Source organism: Bipolaris victoriae, assembly GCF_000527765.1.
Source record: "Bipolaris victoriae FI3 unplaced genomic scaffold scaffold_36, whole genome shotgun sequence".
Lineage (NCBI taxonomy): Eukaryota > Fungi > Ascomycota > Dothideomycetes > Pleosporales > Pleosporaceae > Bipolaris > Bipolaris victoriae.
The window spans coordinates 241,039-265,202 of NW_014575356.1; the positions used below are offsets into that span (position 1 = coordinate 241,039).

Genomic DNA, 24,164 nt, shown 5'->3' on the forward strand with positions numbered 1-24,164 from the left:
GCCGACGCGCTGGAATTGATATCGCAGACGGGGCATACCAGCCATTCGCAAAATGACGCTACAAGCACAGTGGAGATGATGCCGATGCAGTCCAAAAAGGACGAGATGAGCGTGAAAGAGGAGGAACAGCAACCTGCAGGCGTCAGCCCCCGCTCATCGGTCGCAAGCAAAAGCCCACCAGCCGCTGATAGTCGAACGCCATTCCGGATAATGGCAGCATTCGTCGCGCTTACTCTTTCGCTGTTTTTAGTAGCTCTTGATACGGTTCTCATACCTACCGCCCTACCTACCATATCGCAGTCTTTCCAAATTCCGGATTCACTTTATGCCTGGACCGGATCCGCTTACCTTCTCACCAATGCCGCATCGATACCTTTCTGGGGTAAACTGTCGGATGTCTTTGGAAGAAAGTCGGTTTTGCTCATCGCAAACTCCATCTTTCTGGGCGGTAGCATTGTCTGCGGAGTGAGCGTCAATGCCCCCATGCTGGTTGCAGGTCGAGCTGTCCAGGGTCTTGGTGGCGGGGGTGTAGTGGTACTGGTCCACGTATGTGTCAGTGACTTGTTTTCAATTCGCAACCGCTCCTTCTACATGGGCATGGTTGGAGCAGCATGGGCACTCGCCTCTGCTCTGGGTCCAGTGCTCGGCGGTATCTTTGCCGAAGAGCTGAATTGGAAGTGGTGTTTCTACATCAACATACCGATTGTTACGATTTCAATCATTGTGCTCTACTTCACTCTCGAACTCCACGATCCCAGAACGCCACTCCTTCAGGGCCTTGCTTCTGTTGACTGGCTTGGCATAACTACTATCATCACTGCTGCCGTCTTATTGCTGGTCGGTCTTCAGATGGGCAGCGGTGGCTCCTATGCCAGCCCGATGGTCATCTCACTAATCGTCCTTGGATCAGCAATCTTCGTAGCCTTTCCATTCTCCCAGTGGTGGGAGGACAAACGCGGGGGCAGTCCCATCATGCCCCTGCGCATATTCAAAGACATCAGCAACCTCAGCGCGCTGGGTGTTTGTGCATGCGACGCTTTGGTATTCAACTCAGTGGCATACTTCCTGCCGCTTTACTTTCAAATCGTCCTCGAAATGAGTCCGGCAGCCACTGGACTCTTGATGCTCGCCGTTGCAATACCGCTGGCAATCGTTTCTTTGACATCAGGATGGGTCATTGAAAAAATCGGTCGCTTTATCGAAGTACTCCAGATAGGATTGTTCTTGATGACGCTTGGCGTCGGTCTTCTTATCATCTTCGACGCATCGTTTGATCTCGGAAAAGTTATTGGCATCTTGGCCGTCATTGGACTCGGGTTTGGCCCCAATTTCGCAGCTCCGCTTATCGCCCTGCAAACACAAATACAAGACAGCGACATGGCTACTGGTACAGCGGCTTTTGGCTTCGTTCGCATGATATCGGGCGCTATTGGTCTAGTCCTGAGCCAGGTAATCTTTCAGTATCTGACGGTGCCCAATTTTCAAAGACTAGTAGACAGCGGCATTTCTATAGAGTTTGCCACTAAGCTTGTTAGCGGTGAAGCGATTTCCCAAGGTGTCCAAATCGGCGACCTTACTGCGGCTCAGAAGGAGGTCGTCCACCAAAGCTTTATGGGCCCACTGAGGAGAGTGTGGATTCTGTACACCGTTGTTGGTGCTTTGGGACTTTTGGTGTCGTTTGGAATCAAACGAACAAAATTGAACCAGGAGCCATCCCCCTTGGCTAGAGTCGAGCAAAGTGGGGATCTGGAGAGTGGAAAAGTTACTTCGACCTGAACATACTTGCCTGGTGCAGTACCCTGGCAACATGTTGGCTTCTCAACAGCTTAGCGAATGAAATATACATCAAATCCGTCTATTTAACCATTGATACTCTGTTGTTACTATGCATGGCTACATTAGTCTCGCCCAATACTGTTCGCAAGCAAGAAAAGGTTTCATCTCATTAGGACCATTATCTACCCCATCAATTTCTACACAAGACTCTAGTTGGAGATACTCCAAAAGAACTCACCGCTTATTTGGCATACTTTTGCCACGGCAATCTTGCAACACTCTTCCTGCGAATTGATAGTTATCGATATCCCAGTACTTTGATGAACCCAGCAGTCCTAGGAAGTTGAAGCCACCCTCAACAAGGAATCATCGACTCACTTGGCAAGAGTGACTGAAGAGAATGACCGTAACTAGAGTTTAGGACACAAGACAAGCGGAGTTTAGGCTTCCAGAGGCCAAGAGTCGTGGTTCACATTTGGCTATGACAGTATGGAAAATGTCTCGGTACTTTGATCAGCCGCCGCTTAGCGTCAAAAAGAAGCTGGAGTTTGAGAGCGAATCTTTCTGATGGAAGCTCTTGGTGGACCAAAATAGCCGGATAAAAGCTGCGCTTCGTATTACAACGACAATGCAACTACGCTACAAAGACAATATTACGCACTGCTTAGCTATTGAAAAGTAGTTAAATTACTCACGCCACATTTCATGAGGACTCTGTATGTTTTGTAAAGCTCCTAACATCCATTGTTATGATTTTAGCAGTGACTCGGGTTGACATTTGACGTGATTTTTTATCCGGCTGTTTTAGTCCACCAAGTGTGGATGATCGGGGTACAGATGTTCAATGGGTATGTCGATGCAGGGTCAGGGTTTAGTTCCTAGCTATCAAAGAGTAAGCTCCGTATGCAAGAGACTACTATCGGATTGATTATGTCTCATGCGCATAATACAGTAGCGGGGTTGATTGGAGAAGTCAACACAATATCGATTGATTCGGGTAATGCCTGCTTATACAATTCAAGCACTGTGAGTATTTTCCAAGAGTTACTGCACTGTTAGTCTCGAATTAGAACTGACCACTTGGTTGTGCTCTCGTCATTTGTTAGATCTTCTTATCTGTACCGATAGTGTGATGCGGAGCCAATGGAGCGATGTATGAACTACAAGGATATCCTTTGGTATCCCTAGTAGGTATTTGTTAGTGATCTTCAAACGATATCACGTCATGTAATTCGTGCAGCTGACTATGGAGGGGTTTGTTAGGCAGGGCGCTACGCTTCGTGTAGATATCAATGCATTACATGTCTGAGTAGAAGACAAGGCGTGATTATCTGACTGTTGTATGAAGCTGTAAAGCTGATTGGAAAGATGAAACACACGATGATTCCTATGGATTTCTTTTGGACATTAGTCTGGTTGATTGTTGACAGGGCGATGAGGCAGAGGGCGTTGCCCGCATGTGGATACGGTAAAGTATGCGCAATGCGTTGATTGGCTATCGTAACTACACCTCTTCGACTCCGCCACCACGCTCGGAGCTGCGGCACCCAATAGCTCCCACAACCCGTGTGACAGAAAGAGGCTGAGCACAAAGCCCATGGTCATGGCCTCAGTCACCTATTTTACCTCTTGCCTAGCAGGCATCCTTTTCCACAGCTCCAGCTACCCTCCCTAGCCCTGCTTTTTTTCCCTTACGAAGCGTACCCTACCCGGTACCAATTCACCCCACAACCATGATCTTCGGCGGTCTCGAGATAGTCGCAGGCGGCTACCTGCTCCACCGGCATTACCGCAAAAAGAACCAAGCAAATACGGCTGAAAACGATTCTCAGCAAAAAAGACATCACACCTTTCCCGGTGCAATCTGCGCGAAACAGCAGCAGCCCCAGCAACTTCAACAGCAATATCAACAACAGCATCACAACATCCAACACCCACCACAACCACCCCAACACCACCAACCAACCCTCCCACACCAAAAATACGCCTACTACGCAATAGCACCCCAACCCCGTCCCCAGCTCTATACTCCCCAAACCCTCCATCCCCAGGACTTCCACCACCACAGCCAACACCCACCACCTCAACCCCCGCACCAGCGCCCTTGTCCTCCCTCGCAAACCCAAAGCTTCACCATCCCGCGCCGCCCCGTCCCCCAGCGGAAACCCCAAATAATAATCCAGCCCTCGCTCCAACGTACCGACTCCTTCGCCACCCTCTCCCGCATGCCCATCGCCAACGGCTCGCGGCCACACGATGTGTGCGAACAAAGTCCCACCTGCATGACACCTACTGCCGGTGGAGGCCTCGGAGTAGGAGGCGGAGTATATGGGAACCAGGGATACTCGATGTCGACACCTGCGTTTGGTGCGACGGCTACGTCGCCGGGGTTGACGTACGAGATGGCTACGGCGGAGCAGGTGGAGGGGTGGGAGAGGTATGGCAGGTATGGGGAGGAGAGGGAGGAGGCGAGACCGCATTATGCGCCGACTGTTTCGACGGAGTTGGGGGAGCGCGATGTGGCGCCTCCGCCGTATGTGCCTTGATGCCCATGTGTTTGGATTGTGACGGTGGTTCTTTTCTTTGTTTCTATTTTCTTGGGGGGTTGGGGTTTCTATTTGGGTTCACGGTTTCTTAGTGACGGCTTTCCTTTTGGACGTGTATAATATTTTAATTTATGGCATTAAATTTACTCGATATGACGATTCTAGTATTGTGGATTCCTGGTCCTGCCGTGATCGCGCAGACAAGTATGCTGGAGTCACAGCTCTTTGTATGAATTAACACTTCAGCTCAGCCCCAAGCAATATGGTTGCCTGCGCCTTGCAGCCAGATCAATTAAAAGCTAGCTAGTTGTTTCAGGGGTATAAACACGGAGCGGGTCATAATAAAGCACATTGAAGTATTAGAAGATGATACAGAAGTAGGATCTAGGAAATTTATACTGATCTAGAAAAGAGTGCGACATCGGCGAGGGCAAGGTAATAGTAATAGACGGGCGAGTCGAGTCTATAGAGCTTTCCTAACAATACTGCCGAGACGATTTCGCCATGATGTAAATCACATGGCTGCTCAATTACAAGAGGCAAATACAATCCACAAAATAACCCTAGGCGTGTGTATATATTGCTTTGTGATTACTCATGACATCGAGGCGCACGCCAACACCTGCGCCGCGCAGTAGGCGTTGGTATATAACTCGTCGAGGTAGCGGACAATAGTAGTGCCATTGTGGATGCTCTAGAAGTGGGCAAATAGAAACAATTCCCCGACGAGAGCGGTATTTCATTAGGAACCCGTAAACAAAAAGACAGGCAACGGGTTGATCATGAAGTCAGGGAGCGCAGCCTCTTAGTCAGGCGTAAATACAGTCTTGAGATTTGCGGGCGGAGGCCCTCTACAAAAACTACACTACAAATTGTGTATAGGAAAATCCGCATTAGACGGATGACGTTTACTCCCCATCCTCAGCATCCTGGAATTCTTCATCCCTACTAGAGTCGGACTCCTCCTCGTCCTCCGATTCATCTACATGCTCAACGGCAGGGGCGAAATCCTCATCACCCTGATCGTCATGTTCATCGTCATCCTGCTCTTCTTCCGAATACCCTGGTGCATGTCGCGCAATCTTCTGCACACGCTCGGGGTCGTCTTCGCTCGCAAGTACGCGGAAGAAGGGATGTTTCTCAGTGAGCGGCTTGCCGGTCGTGATGAAGCCCATGGGTGTATGCTCGAAGTCTTGACCTTTGCGGCGGAGTGTGATCCATTCGTGGACTATTTGTAATAAGTTAGTATCAAAAGTGCAATACGGAGTGTGTTGGAAATACGTACGGAAGGTAAGCGGCTTTGTCGCAAAAGGAGGTTTCTCAGGGTGCTGCGACAGATCGTCGCATAGTCCCAAGTACTCAAGTAACGTGTGGTACTCGTCCCACTCGAGGTATAGGCGCCCAGAGAACAGGCCTAGCTCTATTCTCAGCCAAAAAGGGGCGCGGAAGTCGGTTGGCAGAGTAGGCGTCGCGTAGTAGTTCAGTTGGTTAAAGTGAAGCATCCGACGCGTGACCGGTGCAGCGTACACAAGGAGATGAACTTTGTTATCGGCCTCCAGAAACCTGGGATGCTGTAAGATGGGGATTAGTTCATCTGCTTCTTCCGGACTGACCAGGAGAGCTTGCTCGCTGATTCCACTCCAAAGAACCCAGTGCGGAGAGCGAATGTAATTGTCGTTCGGCTCAAAAGTCTCAATGGTTCGATTGAATTGAGCAGAAATCCAGAGACCTGACTTCATGGAAGGATTGACCGTGTGCTTGAGACCTAGTTCCGTGCGTGCAAGCTGGGAGAACATGGGCCGGTAAGCATCGCTTCCAGCTACCAGGCGTCCAAACGTCGCAAAATGCATGACGTCGTCATGAAGCTTCTTCACTTTGGCTGCTTCATATGCTAGAGATTGTTGAATTTCGCGCACATGTTCCACCTCTGACTCAATCTCACGCTCTGCCTCACGCTCCTGCTCAATCTCCACTTCTTCCAGGGCTGATGCGTGAACAGCACTTCCACGATCTTGGAAATGCTTCTTTCGACGCTGTAGCTCGGTGGAAATATCTTCCAATACCAGATTCCATTTGATTGTTTTCGAAGAACCATTCTGGCGCTGGACTTTTGGTTGATAAAGCTGTTTCAACGAGAGCGTTTCCTTGATGCGCACTTTGGAAAGGAACGCATCTCGCGAAATGGAGTCTCCAAGGTAGTCTGGATGTTCCAACCTTGCTTGCTCTTGCTGCATGTATTGCGATGTCTGAGCAAAGAATGAGGGTTCAGATTGCTCCATGATATCGCATGTCTGGCCAAAGACCCACTGAAGCACATCACCAGATGTTGGGCGGTAGCCATGTCCAGTCACGTTCAATCGGTCCAGTATGCCTTGATGTACTTCTGGGGGAGAGTAGAAAGCAACTGATTGGGTTTGGCCGAGTAGACGCAATCGCATGGCTGCCTGTACAAGCGCATCTTTGGTTAAGTGTTGGCCAAGAGTAAGCGCAGCTCGCGCATGAGGCGGAAATTTGAGGTCAGTCCCACGACAGTGGCTTTCGTCCAAGTACACAACGCATCGATCGAGATTATCGGCAAATGGAGATGCCACTAGTGGGATCGTCTTATTTGTGCGGTACAATACCCACACACGATGGTCATCATCGAAATAGACGGCTGCAGCTGCGTCGGAGTCTGCATGCAACCAAGCTCTAGCGAAGGCTTTGTTCGAATGCTCTAACACCTGGGCACCAGCATCAAGAAGGATTCGAATTGGCCGTTGCTGTTGGAGCAGAAATTGATTGTTCGCGCCATAGAATACCCCATAATTTCGGTTAGAGCGAGCATAAGGAGAGGGGTTTGCAAGGTTCCTCAGTAAATCCAACTCGGTCCAGCGAACACCAGTCGGAGATGCCATACGAACATATGACTGATTGCGAGGAGCTAGGAGATAATAAGGCACTTCTGCGTTGGTGTGTGCCAGCTTTGGCATGTCTCGTTGCTGAATCAAAAGAGGCAGTTGATGTCGGGAGTCGTTGGTACCCGAGAATCCAGTAACACGAGCTCCAGCCTGCGTCTTCTTTGTAGCAATCGATGGGAAGAGATTCCAACCGGAAGCTTGGAGCTTCAGCTTGAAGGTCTTTGCATATTTTGGGAAGACAAAGTTGTTCAGGTAAAAGTCGATCAAGCACGCGCTGTATCGGACCGCCTGGTATAGCTCGCTCAACTGTCGCACATCTTCAGCATTGATGGCAGCATAATCTTCCAGTTCTCTTGGTATGTTGCATCCTTTTGGGAACCATTTCTCGTATTGTATACTAGGCTCATCGGTCTTGGCCAGATGTTCGAAAGACTCTTTGAACTGAGAGATGTTCAGGCCCTGGTAGTAGAAAGATAGGCATGTTAGAGTGATGGCTACGTCCGGATGGCCCCATTCAGCGGTAGGAGATGGTACGCCTTTTGCCAAGTATGGTACAGCTATAGGCGCACGTACTGGATGCAGTCCGTATTGCACATTCCAACGTTTCTTCAGGGTGGTGAGCAGTATGCGATGAACAAACAGTCCACGAAGCAGATTGATTGTTCGCATCAACTTTGGCTTGTCTCGAAACTGATTAGAAATCCTGGTCACTATATGACTGCGGACAGTAGGAACAGAAATATATGTCTCAATGTCTTGTCGCATGTCGAGAGAATATTCGGCGCAAGGCAGAATCGATGGTGTTTGGCCTTTGCAGATGATCTTCACGAGAAGATCGAGTAGGTACTCTTCAGCATTTTTGCGCAGAAAGTACAGGAGAGGGAATCCATCAAAACCACGCCTGACGATCTCAATACTGTGGGGATAGCGTGATTGAACTGTTGTCGAAAAGTCTTTGACAAGGTGGAGGACGGCCTGAATGACTTGCCATCGCATCGGATGGCCATCGACAGTCATCTGCGTACCAGAAGGATAGATGAGCTGTGTTCGTATCGCCAAGGATACGTCGCACTCGTCCAAGACGTCCCGAGCATACTGATCTAGCCAACGCTGAGTGTCCATCATTTTAGATGCTGCTTCAAGATTTGCATCACAAAGCTGCTGTAGACCGCTCAGTTTGAATGATAGTATGTGCTCAGGCAACGCAAGAAGGATACCACGGCGATCTCGTAGCTTAGTGTGAAGCTTTCCGTAGAGATGTATCAATGACTCCTTTGGGGGTGTTCTTCGAGAAAAGGGCACATGCATCAATTCACGATTGACCAAACCCCCAAGTTTTACCTGCATCGCTTGTGCGGACTGTAGTAAGAGCGCTCGTGGTACCACGACGCGTGCTAGGTCTGTTCCGTTGGCAAGAAGTGCGGCCGCCATGGCTAAGATTAGTTAGCAAGATGGCAACAATATTGATCTCATATACTTACGGAGGATGCAAGAGGTCTTTCCTTTGCCCATGAGAAGTTGCAGAACAGAATTTTGGTCGGACGGCGGTAAAACGGTCGCCAATGCTACATCTACCTGCTCTTCTCGAAGGAGAACATCACCATCAATCTCTAACAACAACCAATCAGGATGCTTCAATGGATCCCAGTTGGTATGGCCTTCATTGGCCCACTCATCTTGGACCTGTTGATCTTTGTGTCTCTTTTGGGCATCCGCAATGCGAAGTAGACGTTGTAATTTGGCCATGACAAGGCCAAAAGCGACTAGCGCCTCTTTCGAGCCTTCCCCAAATTTAGTCTTTGAAGATTCTCGGAGTTCACCAAGCAGATCGATGAACGTCATACTTGGCCAGAGATCGACCATCTGAAGCCACTTTGCTTGGGGGTCACTGTGGCGAAGTGTACGTCTGATATGTTCTGCTGCTGCGGACGCAGACCTCTTTGCCGATATTATTTCTACTGCTCTGATTTGATGGTATTGTTGAGACAGGGTGTCTTTCTTATTCACTATACGCTTTTGAAGGGCGTTAATGCTGGCTTCGAGCTCCTTTGCGTACCTACACTGGACGAAAGACGAGGGATCCTTGAACCTAGCGACTACTTCTCGAAGCATGCTTATTTCTTCCGATTGAGGAGCGATACTGTGAGCATAAAGCACTTTCTGATCTTTGGAATTGTTCATGTGGCGGTAGTGATTTCCCGGGGTATGGACTATGTTACCGGATCTGACATTCAGAGCCCTGGCGTATGACCCGGTTACAGGAAGAGCTGTTGCCATAGCCACAGTGCTGCTAGGAATGTGGAATTTAAGCAGATGTCGAAGTGTCAGATCGTCATTGGCTCTTGACCTTTGAGGATAGATTGCAGCTGGCGGTAGTTCGTTTTCTGTGACAATAGGTGGCAAGGATTGACCATGTTGGAGACTTGCTTGTGAAAGAACTTTTTGAACCTGCTCTAGATATGTACACAGCTCATGATTTTGTGTAAGACGAGTCCATTCCGGAGTGATATCGGCCAAGGCACGTTCAACATCCAAGTACTCTGGATTGATTGTAGGTAATCTCTTTGGATCAATTCTCAAACTAGGCCATTGCGCAGAAATCGAGGTAGCCAGCAGCTCGCATGCTTTATCCACACTTGGTTCGTGCAAGCTTTGGGCTTTGATGAGCTGTGAGCGCTTTTTGAATCCGGTTTCCGAGAAAGCAATTCGTGCTTTGACCATCAGGGATACAAAGTATGACGTTGGAGGTGCTCCATCCGCACGAAAATGGGAGTACGCAGGGTGTTTCGGTGTAGGTATAGCACGTAGCTCTGGCAGCATGGCGAAGGAAACCAAGATACGGAGTAAGTCAAGATTTGCATCTGGGGAAAATGCCAGTACACTGAAGAGAAACATCAGACTGAATTTGTCGTCCAAATTGCACTGCAGGGCCTTCTGTGCGAGTGCACCCCACTCTGCTCGGAGGTCGACAGCAAAGTGATCACTGAGCAAACATCTTCGGTAGAGCTTGTCGTAGCCACCCACAACTGGAGCATCGTGCAGAAGCGCTACTAGTGAATCATCTAGAGTGCATGATGGCTTCCAAAATAAAAGCAGTTTTGATATCTCCAGTACATTCAAGAACCCTTGTGAAGATGTGCGGATGTCGCGTGTGCAGTAGATATCATCCTGGTAGCTGGTAGTCTTCCTCTTCGGAGTAGCGGACCTTGCGAGTGCACGCGCAGCGAGATGCGTGGCTTCCGTGGGTAGCTCAGGTCGTTCTTGAACCTCCTGATCGAGAAAGAAATGGGATAGATCGGACGACCTTCGCAGGATCCGGGCAACAGCGGCAACAAGGCCATCATCTTGCATATGAATGGTGCAGCCAGCGTTCCAGCGCACCGTTTCCATGTATCTAGATTCTGGCGGATAATACCCACGCTTAGGTGAGAGGTCTGCAATGCGATTTAGCAAATCTATCATGTGATTTGGCAATGGGTTCCAGGGCTGATAGGCTGCAGAATGAAGTAGTTGGAGTGCCTCTTCAGTCCCTGTTCGCCCTGTAAGTGGATCGGCTATCACATGCGATGTATAAGCATGTAACAGAGCCTTGGTGTACAACAGACGTGGCTCAGGCGCACAGTCGATACGACCCAGCGTGTCATTGATCGAGTATTTGAGATACTGGCCGCTACCCATTTCGATGTCGACGCAAACATGTGGCCCATCCCTGAAAACTTTGAAATCTCCCAAGGGGATCAGGACGCTTGTCTGGCGGTGATTGGAGATAGACTGTATTATGATCTTGTTACGTAGACCATACCAGGTTCCACAATCTTGCTTGAACGAAATTATAGCACCAAGTCGTTGTGACTGTAGTTGGCCTTTGGGATTGATGAAGAAACTGAGTTCCATGCGCTTTAGCTCTACACTCACTTGGCCATCTCGTGAAACCCACACCAACATCTGAGAAGGAGTCTCGAAATGACTAAATATTCGAGCGATATCTTGAACAAGGGAGCTTCTTGGCTCAAGAAGTATGGTCTCCTTGGGCCCCTGAAACTGTCGTACAGCACGATATGACCCGTGTTGATATGGTCGTAACCACCAATTCGTGGGACTAGACGTCCATCTATGTTTTTGGCGGATTTCGACTTGACCGGTATGGACGTGGAGCCAATGATAGCAACCTTCTACCAAAGGCAGGGGAAGATCAGGCCTGAAAATCCCGGAAGGAACGAACTCAAGCAAGTGGCCATCATTATCAGCACGGATGATGACTTGGCCATTGCGGTAGGCCATATGAATTCTGTGCCTATTTGGCATCACCTCGCATAACGCAAAATCCATGCCCCTCAGGGGGGAGGGGTAAACAATCGGGTTTTTAGTACCGAAGAGGTGCTGGAATGTTGGATGGGCACGATAAGACAACGGCAATGTACCCATCTCCTTCCCGTCTATGAGAAGAGTGCCATAGAGGTAGTTGAAATGCACAAAGTTAGAAACCTGCTCGGCATTAGACCTTAGCGTAAGCGACATCCACCAAGTATCGGGAATATCCTCTAATGCCAAACCAGTGCATTCAAAGCTGCCGGGGACATGCCACACGGCTTTCAGTGAAGCTGTAAATGTCTCAGGATGCGCAAGCAGAGTTCTCCTCACAAGATCGCGGTTTTCGTAAGCGAACAAGACATCCCGAATAATGGCGTTTTGCAGACTGCAAGGCATGCCTCCAATTTCTACCGAAAGGTTGTAATGAAGAGAGATTGACGCATCCAAATATGTCTGAAGGTGTTCTGGTACACCTAGCAGCTGGCCTTCCGTGTGCAACGTCCGCTTACACAAGAGTGAAGCCCATATGATCCATGGTAAGACAGTAGGGTCCTGTGTGACGATCGCTTGGAGCTCTCTTCGCCAGTCGTCAGTTATCTTACGAGCTTGATGGAGAATTTCCATAGCACGACTCAGAACTTTCGAGTCTCTAGCCAGCGATATAACCTTGAGCAGTATCGTAATCAAGATTTCCATTTGTATGGGCTCCCTCCAGTTGCGCCGAATGCCTTGTAGGCGGTAGTCGATTTGCGCCAACAATGCAGTAGAGAGATCATTGTCCGCTAGTGGGCTGTGAATGTCTGTGTACTCAGATGTCTGGTCATAGCTCGGCCCTTGCTGAAATACTAGACGTGAAACAATTACCCAGGTTGACTCGGACGAGAAATTGATGTTGCTTGAACCCAACTCTCGAAGAAGACTGATCCATCGTGAATGATTGCCGACCAGTAGACCTTGAAAAGCTGTAAATTCATGAATACCCAGTCCTTGAGGACACTTGGCTTGGCTTGCTTGAATCTGGTTTGATGTCGGCCATGTACCGTAGTCCAGATTGAGAGTTGAAAACGGTGAGTTTGGCGGGAGCTTTACGGGAAAATGATGCCAAAATGAAGCCTTTGTTAGCCTATCGGTCCAGCAGGCACCAGCACTATCGTAGTATCGAGGCTTCAAGCCACAAGTGCGAATAATCTCTTGTAGCGCGATCGGGAAGCCCCAAGTTGCATAGTGGGATTCGAGGTGGGCTTTTTTGTAAGACCCCAAGGTTACCTGGCATTGGGTGTTGTTTGCGTAGGACTGAAGTTGTGAGTAGTCGCGGACGAGTGATATGCGGTCTAAGTGTTCAACTGGTTTGTGGCACAAGCTCGAGAGAATGAGCCAAGTAGCATCACGGTATGCCGCAAACTCTTTTGGACATTGGAGCTCGAAAATTGTTGCTTTCACAGCCGGTTCGTAGCTTGGAAGAGGGTGCTCGAAGATCTGGATCCTCATGTTCTTCAACTCATGGTGAAGATTGTGCCATTCGCAGCGAACTCTATGGCGTGAGTCAGCCACGCGAAGATCTCGGTCTATGACGGAATCATATATGCATTCTTTTTCGTTCAAAGTGAGTGTCTTCTTTTCGTACTCTGTGCTCTTTTCCTCCCATTCAGTTTCTTTTTTTATGCATGCCTGTTCGGCTGCATCCTCAATCTCCTCCCGCATGGCTGAAAGCTCACCCTCAAGACACTCGTTATCATAGAACCGCACAGCGAAGCAGTCGTCAGCAGGATCATCGAAAATGGTTTTGCTTTGCGTCACTGTACGGGAGTGGCATCGTGTTGACAAATACCGCCGTACTTCTTGAACTCTGGTCATCTCCTCAAGCGTCAACAGCTCGATAGGATCAAGTATATCGGAATCAAAGCCGGGGTGGTAATCCAGAAGTAGTGGGTAGCATGCGACAGTAGCCTTGTCCAGGAGAACCCACAGTTCCATGAGGTAGAGCAACTGTTGGCTCTTTTGGTATGTGTACGTCTGATCTCCCGTGCAAATGATGCGAACATACTCGCGTATTGTGCCGCTTAATTCAATGATACGGGGGCTTTCATGTTTTGTCGAGCACTTGGCCGGTAGTACGACGTCTTCATGATACTTTGATGAAGAGATGTGGCCGGATACAGCTTCCATGTAGGGTTTGGTTGAGGTCGCAGACTGCTGATAAGAATCCAGGAGGCTGGCAGCAGTTCGCTCCTGGCGTCTCGGGAACGAGAGATACTCAAATGAAGTATTTCTCAAGACCTTGCTGCTGCTGGTTAGATGAAGTCGGGATTCGTTGGGATTAGCATATCGGCGCAATCCTGGGACTTGTCGTTCCCGATCCCTTTGGTAGGTTTGCCAAACCTGCTTCAGGTATGCACCTGTTGTTCCTAGCATCTTCTCGAAATCTCGTTCTAATGGCAGTCCGTCAAAGGGATGCGCACAAATTGAAGGATGGTTCGAGCTGTGCAGGTCGGAACTGAGCTTTGCAAGGCGCCGCCCTAGCTTCTGGCGCAAGAAGAAGGCAGCCTCAAGAGGTATTCTCTTCAATGCATTCTCTAGGAGTTGTGCATGAAATACGCACATGATAGTCTTATACATTTCCCTACCCTGTTGGGCGCCCAGATGTTGATACAGATACCTCTGGGTAGCTACTCTTAAGACCAGGTAGAAAGCAGATCGTCTCCAAGGCTTTCGAGCATTTTCAAAGATAACGGTGTCACGTACTCGTTTTCGCAGTCGGGGCACGTTGGTTGTAGTGCCGTTGGCTTCCAATATAGCCATCAACAGACCAGATATGATCGCAGGGTCGCTTGTGTCTCGGATCTCGGCCAGTTTGGCAGCTGCTTTCCAGGTGATGGCAGCGAACTTTGTGACATATTCAGTGCTCGCCTGCTCGAGAAAACTTGCGAGAGCATCTTGGAAAGAAGGTTCGTTGAAAGTCGACTCAGAGATAGAGACCGCTGATCCAGGAACTATATCGAAGGCTGTCAGGACCTTTTCCACATTCAGTTCATGTGCACGGTACTCACAATCCCATTGCAGGGCACTCTTTGCTGCAAGTACCTTGTCGGCAGTTGCAGATGTCTCGAAGGCCTCAAAAACGATGGAACTCTCACCCACGGAACTGTACGAGTTAGCAGTGTCGTGAGCAATTTCGCATCACTTGAGCCTACCTGGTTTGATGGTATATAAGCAGACCACAGTTCTGAGGGTTGAGGTGAAGTACAAGCATCTTGTGTTGGCCCAGAGTACAAAATTGCTTCATCAATGTAGACTTGCTGAGAGCCCCGCTGACGTTGAGTATTTGGGATGCTTGCAGTGAGCTGTATAGCCCCTCCAAGTGGAATCGTAAGTTCACAGTAGAATAGGCGGTGATCTTCACAACAGCGTCCATCATGCGATTCAACAAGGCGGCATCGATGTGATGGAGGTTCCCATCCTCCTTGCCTGGAACGTCGCGAGGCAGCGCCACATGATTGTACAGCTGATGCAGAAAGTCCAGGCGGCTAGTGGAAGCCATAATTGTTAAGGGAAGATCAGCCGCAAAGAAGCAGCCGGCGAGATAAATTGAGGAGAGGCGTGTTACAGTCGTTGAAAAGATTACTACTGCGAGAATACCTAGGGTGATAAGTAGATTTTGTGCTGAAAACACGTCTGCCAGCACACGGCGCGGTACCTTGGCAAGGCTCCACAGTTGGCGCCTCAGTGAAGGTGAGGCGTGATCAGTGAGCCTTGTGGGTTGGCAGAGATAACTGAAGTTATGCGCACAGCCTTGTCCAATAAATCCAAAGCGCCTACTGAGAAAAGGGAAAGCCACCAGCCGTGCAGGTCTGAAAGCGGCTGAAGATGGTAGCCTACATATGTGTGTCGCAAAATTGCGTGTCGCCTGGGCCTGCAGCATGCACGTAGCCTTGCGTGAATCGTTTTGATCATCCGCAAAAGTCACCAAAGTAGATACAGATTGCTAGTCATATATGAAGCAAGGATATAAAAGATAGGGGATGAACTGTGAATTTGATGTATGTATAAGGATAGCAACAGGGCCACGCAGAGAATGGGTGAGACGCAAGGAGACCAATGGGAGACGAGACAAAGGGAAAAGGGAAAGCTGAGATCCATGGGTCATTTTCCGGCAGCGGGATTGCGGGAGGCTGCTCGAGGCTGCTCGAGGCTGCTCGCAGGATGAAAACATGGTGCATTGTTGGTGAAGGTCGCACTGTAGGCCATTATTAGCTTATTCTCGCAGCGTGAGTATGGTGGGTTGATTTATGTGATACCACACGAGTGTGGCGGAGCAAACGTGTCCATGAAGGGCGCCAACAGAATTGTCGCAGCACCAGAAGTCATCCTTTTGCCGCAACAATACTATGCACTGAAAGTGCGGTTGGAGGAGAATGGACGATCCACAGTTGACGGGAAGGAGAAGAGGCTAACAAAAGGTCCGTCCCGAGGTTTGCCCGTATGCTGCTTAGTTAGCCTGACCGGACTTCCCCTCCTCTGCTTCTAGCTTCGTCACTCCAGCCCGCATCCCTCTTTCCACTGAACGAATCGCGCTCTCGGTACTTGTTAAGTCTACACCCATTCACCAATAATGTCACCAATCATGCACACCTCGCTGCGTACATTCAGGCGAAGCTTTTTCAAGCCTAGGATCCACAACCTGGCCACCGTCCCTCGCAGCGCCATGCTCCACTGGAAGACTCCACCCCACTCCACAAGCGACAAAGACCTCGGCTATATTCTTATCTTCCATACCGTCACCGCTGTGCTATCACCGTTATTCCCGTTGTATTGGAAACCGCTGTGATGAAGACGGCAAAGCGCCATCGCCACAAGGCGTTCGCAGCTAGCCCCTCTGGTCCATGGCGCAATCATGGAATGGCCATATTCCGCACTCGCTGCCCATGAGTCCGCTATTGAGTCTTTCTTTCTTCCTTCCGTACTTTTATGCTGTTGACTGTGGGATTTTGGCAGCGCCTCCACCAGCGCCATGTCCAACAGTGATTTTGACAAAGACACTCGTGTCGCAATCACTCCACCACTTCAGGGAAATAGCATGTTGCCCTCATCCCAGTCGCATACCTCAGAAAAGCCCCGCGTGGTGGAAGAGGTCGAATCCGAACATGACCATACCTCTGTGTCCTCAGCATCGACGCGATCCGACTCAATTGCTTCGGTAGCAGACGCTCGCCCTGCCATACACCACACATGGAGCAGGAATACAGGCTACTCTTGGCCTGGCGACAAGGACGACGCAATTGCGACCGTGACTACCAATGCAACCCAAGACGCCCGCTTTGAGGTTGATTTCGACGATGACGGCGAGAATCCACAGGACTGGCCAATGGCTAAGAAGGCAGTTGTCATCTTCTTCATGAGCTTCTCCACCTTAGTCGTAGTCATGTACTCCACAAGCTACACAAGCGGCATACCGGGCATGATGGCGTCGTTTGGCATACGCTCAAAGACGCCTGTCATTCTAGGCATCACGACATACATGTGTGGTCTTGCAATCGGATCGCTGCTTCTCGCGCCACTCAGTGAAATGTACGGCAGAAGACCAGTGTATTTGACTGCTGTCGCTGCCTTTACAATTCTCGTCTTGCCAAGTGCCATGGCAAACAACCTTGCGCAGATTCTTGTCATGCGCTTTTTTGGTGCCATTGCAGGAGCTGCCATGATCTCCAACGCTCCAGGTACCGTCTCTGATATCTCTCGCGAAGAATACCGCGCCCTGGCCTTTTCTATTTGGTCTCTTGGTCCTATGAATGGGCCCGTAATAGGGCCTGTGATTTCTGGCTTCGTATTCCAGGCTCTGGGTTGGCGATGGACAAATTGGGTTGTGATGATCGGCTCCGGTGCCTCATGGTTCATGGTATTCATGGTAAAAGAAACATATGCGCCAGCCATCCTTCGCGCAAAATCCGCCAAGAAACGCAAGGAAACATCTGATCCTCGATATTACTCGCGCTACGATGACAAGAAATCGTTTTGGCCTTTGTTGAAAGAGAATCTGTACCGTCCCTTCAGCATGGCCTTCAACGAACCGATTTGCATTTTCTGGGATGTTTACATTGCGCTCGTCTATGGAGTTTTGTACCTTTGCTTCGTGTCATATCCAATCGTTTTTGGAGAACTCCGAGGCTGGTCGCCCGGACTAGTGGGACTTGGTTACATCGGCATTGGCGTTGGGGGTGTACTGGTAATAGCCTCTGAGCCACTTATCCGCCGTATGATCAACAGTCACAAGAAGGACCCTGAAACGGGTAAGCCGTATCCAGAAGCTATGGTCAGTGTTGTCGTCATCGCAGCGGTTTGTGTCCCAGTGGGCGAAATGATTTTTGCATGGTAAGCATCCTTTAGTCTTTCTCAAATCAGCAGTTAACATTGCCACAGGACTTGCACTCCAAACGTTCACTGGATCTTTCCAATCCTTGCTGGCGTCCCATTCGGTGCTGGTAATTGTGGCGTCTTCATATACGCCTCAAACTACCTTGTTCACTCCTATGGTATTTATGCTGCCTCCGCGCTTGCTGGAAATGCAGTTCTCCGCTCTGCAATGGGCGGCGCCCTTCCTTTGGCCGGTCCTCAGATGTATAAGACCCTTGGTCCGCACTGGAGTGCCACTATGCTATCGCTGATAGAATTTGCCATGATACCCATCCCTGTGGTATTCTATCTCTACGGCCATAAGATTAGGGAAAAGAGCACATTGATTAGGCAGATGAGAGAGGACAGAGAGAGGTTAGAGAACAAGAAGAAGAGGGCCGCTGAGAGGGCTGAGAGGTTAAAAGCAGAGGACGTGGCAGCGGATTTGGAAAAACAAAAGATGGATGTTTGATGCTTGAGGATTACATGGTGTTTTACGCGATTCAATAAATTCACTAGAAATCTGACTTTGATTTTTAGCGCAAAGTATCTTTCAATCAGCACTCGATATAGTTCGTCCTAAATGAATACAAGGGTATGAGCTTGCCCTTTGGATAACTTATGCGACATCACATTATGGTGCGTAGGGTTCTACCAGCGGTTTACATCCGACCTAAGAATGAGGGCTTACTGCTAAAACTGTAATAGCATACCTTTTTCATCACAATTTCCATTGCACATATTGTGAAGCTCTGAAAACAGAAGTGCTAGTTGTAGCTGATACGTGGGTGACGATGAAGCAGTGTCCGGTCGGATTCATAGTGCCGCGGCGGCACTCGACATCTGCCGAAGGATGATCCACATCAACGGAAGAGGGCCGCGGGAGTATTGCGAACCGGTACTACATCGACGCCATTTGAGGGCAAAACCTGGGACATCATTTATACCCCATTCACATCCTGACAACTCAAGGAAATTTTTATAGAGCCATTGCAGCAAATCTACGAGCTTCCAGTGAGAAAGATAGAAAAGACAGCAGAAAGAGCACAAGTCACTCCATCATCAGCACACCCTCCACCAAATCAACCCCACCATGTCAACAAACCCGGACTCCACAAGATCAACCACCCCAAACTCCCTCATTCCCCTATGGATCAACAATGAACCCATCCACACCACCACCACCTTGCCCATAACCCCCTCCTCATCCACCACACCCTCCCACCACGCCTGCTCCGCTTCCCCCAAGGACGCCACGCACGCCGCAACCGCTGCCTGGACAGCCTTCAAATCCTGGCGCCAAACACCACACACCACGCGCCGGGACCTGCTCCTCCGCGTAGCAGACCACTACTTCACCCACAGCGCCACCCTCGTCTCCACCCAAACCCGCGAAACATCCTGCACCCCTGCCTGGGCCCTCCAAAACGTCAATCTCGCCATTTCCTACCTGCGCGAGATCGCCGCGCAAATCAGTAGTGTAGCCGGCGTTATCCCCCCGACTGAGAAACCAGGGACGACGGGCTTCGTATTCAAAGAACCCATTGGACCTGTCCTGTGTATTGCGCCGTGGAATGCAGCGTTGATCCTCGCGACGAGGGGGATCGCGAGTGCGATTGCAGTAGGATGTACGGTTGTCTTCAAAGCCTCTGAAATGTGTCCAGCTACGCATTTTGAAATCACAAAGGCGTTTGTGGAGGCGGGGGTTCCCGCGGGTGTGTTGAACCAGGTGCAATGTGTGCGGGAGGATGCAGTGGCGGTTACAGAGGCGCTTATTTCGCACGAGGCGATTCGCAAGGTTGAGTTTATTGGGTCGGCGGCCGTCGGGCGCCAGATTATGGCTGTTGCGGCGCGGTATTTGAAGCCGGTGTTGATGGAGTTGGGGGGTAAGTGTCCGGCGATTGTGCTAGAGGATGCGGATCTGGGGGTTGCGGCGAGGCAGTGTGCGTTGGGGGCGACGATGAATCATGGGCAGATTTGCTTTAGTACAGAGAGGGTTATTGTGCTGGAGGGTGTGGCGAAGGAGTTTCAGGAGAAGCTTGTGGAGGAGATGGGGAAGGTTACGAGGGAGATTACGGGGGCTGCGGTGTCTGAGGGGATTGCGCAGCATGCGTGTGATCTTATTCAGGATGCGGAGAAGAGGGGAGATAATGTTGTATTTCCAAGGTCTAGTGATGGGGATAAAGAAGGGTCTACGACGGTGCTTCCACCCACTCTTGTGCTGAATCCGTCTAGCAGTAGCAGGATATTCGACGAGGAGACATTTGGACCTTCAGCTTCGCTATACGTGGTCAAGGCGGATGAGGAGGCTATCCAACTCGCGAATCGCTCTGCCTACGGGCTCAACGCTACCGTTTGGACGCGCGACATGGCAAGGTTTCTCAAGATCAGCAGGGAGTTAGAGTATGGGCAGGTACATGCGAATACCATTAGCGTGTATACCAGTCCGACTGGGAGCCAGGGTGGAGTCAAGAACAGTGGGTTTGGCAGGATGAACGGAAGATGGGGATTGGAGGAATTTGTCGTGGAGAAGTTTGTTACGTGGTGTGCATGAGAATCCCTTTATTGACTTTGATGCCTTGAAAGCATGATAATAAAGAGAAGAAAATCTGTTGACTTTTAAATTTGTATATTGCGAACGCCGTGTCGTGTCCTAATAAGGTCTCGACCATGTTATTACAAATATTACAACAAGACGAGGCCTCGAAACAGCCTGTTAAACTCCCTCTAAATGCTCTCAAATTGACAGGAGCTAGCATGTGCGGAGTGGTCTTTCTATCCCTATGGAGAGACTCCGTGGACTCTACCCAACACATGCACGCTGTCCTGTATGCATTAAACTCCTTACTTTCTAACCGCTCGATTGTTTCCTCTACAGTATGACCCATTGCTTTACCAGGTAAATGTCATCAACTGCGGGTTAAGCACAATCGGCAGCAAAAAGTGACTAACAATAATCGTACCCATAGGCCAAACCGCAATCAGAGTCCTGATCTGCCAATCCTCCGGTAGCGCGAACGCCATTGTAATCATCACGGCTGTCATGGTAAAGCAGAACATGAAGCTCCATTTGAAGCGCCTGAGGACTTTGCTGATGGCCACGAAGAAAGAAACATGTTCGGACTCCTTGGATGTAGACCCCCATTCTAGCGGGATGCTGAGGAAGTGGCAGATGAGAGCCTGGGAAATGTGGAGGGAGATGCCGCCTAGGAAAATGGTGAGGAGAGGAATCCATTTGAGGTTGGTGAGGAAGCCGCCGAGAATGGAGCCTTCGCCGATGCGGTAGCGGAGGACGGCGAGGGAGATGTTGCCGAGGACGGTGAAGATGAGGACGATGGCGAAGTAGACTGGTGTTGTGTCAGTACGTGGATGATACGAGTGATGGTAGGGCAAAGAATGGGGATGCATAGTCATATTTGTTAGACTTACCGCGGAACGAATTGATGTAGTAGTGGTCGAGAAATCCGTTGAAGAAACCGATGAGGAAGTAGTTGAGCATGGTAAGAATCCACGAACAACCGAGAGCGTAGTAGGTACCGATGTAGGCCATGATAGTGATTTTAGATGCGAGTGGCATGTTTGAGCTAAAATTCTCAGGTTAGCTGAATGAATCTTGGGAACACGGGAGTGATCACAGGGTTTGTAGATTTCTGACTTACCGAAGGAACGTTCGGAAGAGCTTGGTGAAGGGACCCTTGGTAAACCACTTAATGAAGGGGTTGAAAATAAGCTCATTACATCCATAGGCATACCTAGATCACCAGAGTTAGCAAATCAGCGCTCGAAGAAATATTTCAGAGAACATACTTCTCCCATCGAGCAAGCTCGTCGTAGACCGTAATCGAGACACCTTCCTTGAAACCATCACCCTTGTACGAGGCCAGTCGGATAATGTAACCAGCACTCTGAAGTCGCAGACTCATATCAAAGTCCTCAGAAACAGTCTCCTCAGACCAGAACTTGTCGTAAGTTGTATTATCCTCCTCTTTGAATTTGTATGCAATCTTTTGAACCGCCTCCCAGCGCAGAATAGCGTTGTGTCCGACAAAGGGCGCTACATCGCCACCAGCGACAGCAAACCGGATCATAGTGTAAATCATGTTGGTAAAGAACGTGATGCCCTTTTCGAAGAAGTTGTTGGTGACGTTCATGACTCCGGAAGAATACTGGAGAATGGCAACTTCAGGGCTCTGCTCCATCTCGCTAACGGCCTCCAGTAAACAATCCTTGGGAACACGGGTATCAGAGTCAACCAAGAGAATGTAGTCGCCAATGCGAATGTTTCCGTCTGCCCAGGCTTCGCCCACATGCTCCGCCATAGCCGCCTCTATGGCCTCCTTGTAGGCAATGTTCTCGTCGAGTTGGGTCCAGCCCTCACCACGTGGGGTCTGGTTCAAGATTTCTTCGACTCTGCAGCTAATACGGAGGCCGTAGTTCATGTTGGAAGCCTTTTTGAACTTACCGGGACGAGTGAAAGGCTTGATTCCATGCTCGCCCTTGGGGTCGTGTCGAGGTCGAGCAACCCAGCCAATGCCGTGCTCGTCGTAGAACTCCTGGCGATCTTGGGCGTCTTCAGCCGAGAGAAGCTGCACTGTTGTTTTGTTATTATGCATAGTATTCTTCGGAGGTGCACATCAACTTACTGCCGTCATCGTTGATGAAGATGTTTGCACTTCCTCCTTGCAGCTCGTAAGTAGAGATCGCTTGCTTAATTGAACGAACAGTCGGCTCAATGACGGTACGTAGACCTTCCTTATATACAGGCATCTGTACGGTGACATGCGGGAGCGGTGCGCCAAAAGTATCACGATGGAGGCGTTTGGGCGCCTTTCCAGAGTAGTACCTGCTGTTTTCGTTCATCTGGTCGGTGGGGCCAAAGATCTGTGCAACATTGCCAACTACAGCTTGAAAGAAGAACTGGGTTCATCAGCAGACTGTAGTTTCTCACAATCAAGGGCATTTACCAGTGAAAGCCAAACTTGGGCAGGTAGGCAGACCAAGAAAAGCATTCGAAGCATGTCATAAGCCTGGACTTCTTGAATGGCAATCTGCCTCCATCCAGATCCGATAGCTGTCGTCAGTAGCAAGATGGACATACCGCAATAAGCAGATTGCCAAAGTTTGATATCGCGTGGGCCTTCATCTCTGCTGCCAGTAGGATCAAATACTTCGTCGTATTCTTCAACATCGACCATGGGGTTCTTGCCGAGGACTTTTTCTAGCTCAATATCTTGCGCGTCGTAACCGTATTCAGATCCACACATCATTCTCATCAAAGCATTGATGATAAACTCTGCCCTTTCGAGCAGCAGCTTTGGGTCATCTTGCCACACGACCAGCATGCCACGAGAGGCAATGAACGCAGCCGACTGGCCCCTTTGGCAGAATGGGAGAGCTTCAAAGTCAGGAATGACCTGGAGACGTAGACCGGATTGAATCTGAACATAAGAAACAGTGGTACGCTCTAGGATATACTTGATAACCCGAGTGTTGACAGTTATGGCGCACTTGAGGACGTCAGAATTGGAGATTATCGAGGGACGAAAATCCATTCACTTACCCGAACATTCAATTCGGTGACCGCTTGGTAGAGGCCTGTACCGTCATTCTGAACTCCATGGGGCGCACATGCGTAACTCCCTTTTGCTCTTTTCATGAAAACACCTTCGCCAGGTCCACCAAATGTCCATACTCGCTCTTCCTGCTTTGTGTGCAGCCAGTTCGACAATATCTCAGCTTTGAGGTCTCGTACAGCATCTGTTCCCGAGATGGTGCTGTCGCGGGTGGGTTCAGAATCGGCGACGGAACTAGAGCTTGGGGAATTGGTCCCTCCGAGTTGAAGAGGTATAAAACTTGCGGGTTGGGATCTGGATCCTACAGAAGCGCTGCTTGGATTGACCTTATGCTTCCGTGCGAGGGGTTTCAGTGGTGGAGGTTCCTCGCTGTCGTCTGCGGCATGCTCAGCGCGGGAGCTACCTGGAAGTCTCACTCCGAGACCCATTGTGCCTTAGATGACGTGCCGAAAATCAAGGTGACGGCCAGAGAGTGTTCTTGGAGTGAGATAGGATAGAAAGTGTCGAGCTACTAAAGCAGGTGAAAGGTAGATATTTATCGTCCTGACATGATCCGAGCGTACCAAAATTTCGTTGAGTAGAGATGATGGTCAGTCACTTCATAGTTTCATTTGATACTTCAGTTGAATTTTTTAGATGTGATATGTTTGGTCGACTCGAAGATCAAACAG

At 49.6% G+C, this 24,164-nt stretch overlaps 6 protein-coding genes across 6 annotated transcripts; 4 read left to right on the top strand and 2 right to left on the bottom strand.

The window, feature by feature from the left end:
* Positions 1–105: 105 nt before the first annotated feature.
* Positions 106–1,776, top strand: COCVIDRAFT_97469 (hypothetical protein; the record flags this gene model as incomplete). Its single annotated transcript, XM_014701860.1, has 1 exon — positions 106–1,776. The coding sequence occupies one exon, from the start codon at positions 106–108 to the stop codon at positions 1,774–1,776; it is 1,671 nt and encodes a 556-aa protein (XP_014557346.1).
* A 1,733-nt stretch (positions 1,777–3,509) lies between these two features.
* On the top strand, positions 3,510–4,322 carry COCVIDRAFT_37255 (hypothetical protein; the record flags this gene model as incomplete). Its single annotated transcript, XM_014701861.1, has 1 exon — positions 3,510–4,322. One exon carries the CDS (start codon positions 3,510–3,512, stop codon positions 4,320–4,322), a length of 813 nt encoding a protein of 270 aa, XP_014557347.1.
* A 908-nt stretch (positions 4,323–5,230) lies between these two features.
* COCVIDRAFT_97420 (hypothetical protein) lies at positions 5,231–15,071 on the bottom strand (the record flags this gene model as incomplete). Its single annotated transcript, XM_014701862.1, has 6 exons — positions 5,231–5,550; positions 5,608–8,655; positions 8,704–14,523; positions 14,581–14,675; positions 14,725–14,874; positions 14,959–15,071. 6 exons carry the CDS (start codon positions 15,069–15,071, stop codon positions 5,231–5,233), a joined length of 9,546 nt encoding a protein of 3,181 aa, XP_014557348.1.
* A 1,470-nt stretch (positions 15,072–16,541) lies between these two features.
* On the top strand, positions 16,542–18,392 carry COCVIDRAFT_97590 (hypothetical protein; the record flags this gene model as incomplete). Its single annotated transcript, XM_014701863.1, has 2 exons — positions 16,542–17,899; positions 17,948–18,392. The coding sequence occupies 2 exons, from the start codon at positions 16,542–16,544 to the stop codon at positions 18,390–18,392; spliced, it is 1,803 nt and encodes a 600-aa protein (XP_014557349.1).
* A 621-nt stretch (positions 18,393–19,013) lies between these two features.
* On the top strand, positions 19,014–20,474 carry COCVIDRAFT_15492 (hypothetical protein; the record flags this gene model as incomplete). Its single annotated transcript, XM_014701768.1, has 1 exon — positions 19,014–20,474. One exon carries the CDS (start codon positions 19,014–19,016, stop codon positions 20,472–20,474), a length of 1,461 nt encoding a protein of 486 aa, XP_014557254.1.
* A 338-nt stretch (positions 20,475–20,812) lies between these two features.
* On the bottom strand, positions 20,813–23,921 carry COCVIDRAFT_26122 (hypothetical protein; the record flags this gene model as incomplete). Its single annotated transcript, XM_014701786.1, has 7 exons — positions 20,813–21,267; positions 21,350–21,504; positions 21,580–21,672; positions 21,728–22,511; positions 22,564–22,837; positions 22,885–23,427; positions 23,481–23,921. The coding sequence occupies 7 exons, from the start codon at positions 23,919–23,921 to the stop codon at positions 20,813–20,815; spliced, it is 2,745 nt and encodes a 914-aa protein (XP_014557272.1).
* Between the last annotated feature and the right edge of the window lie 243 nt (positions 23,922–24,164).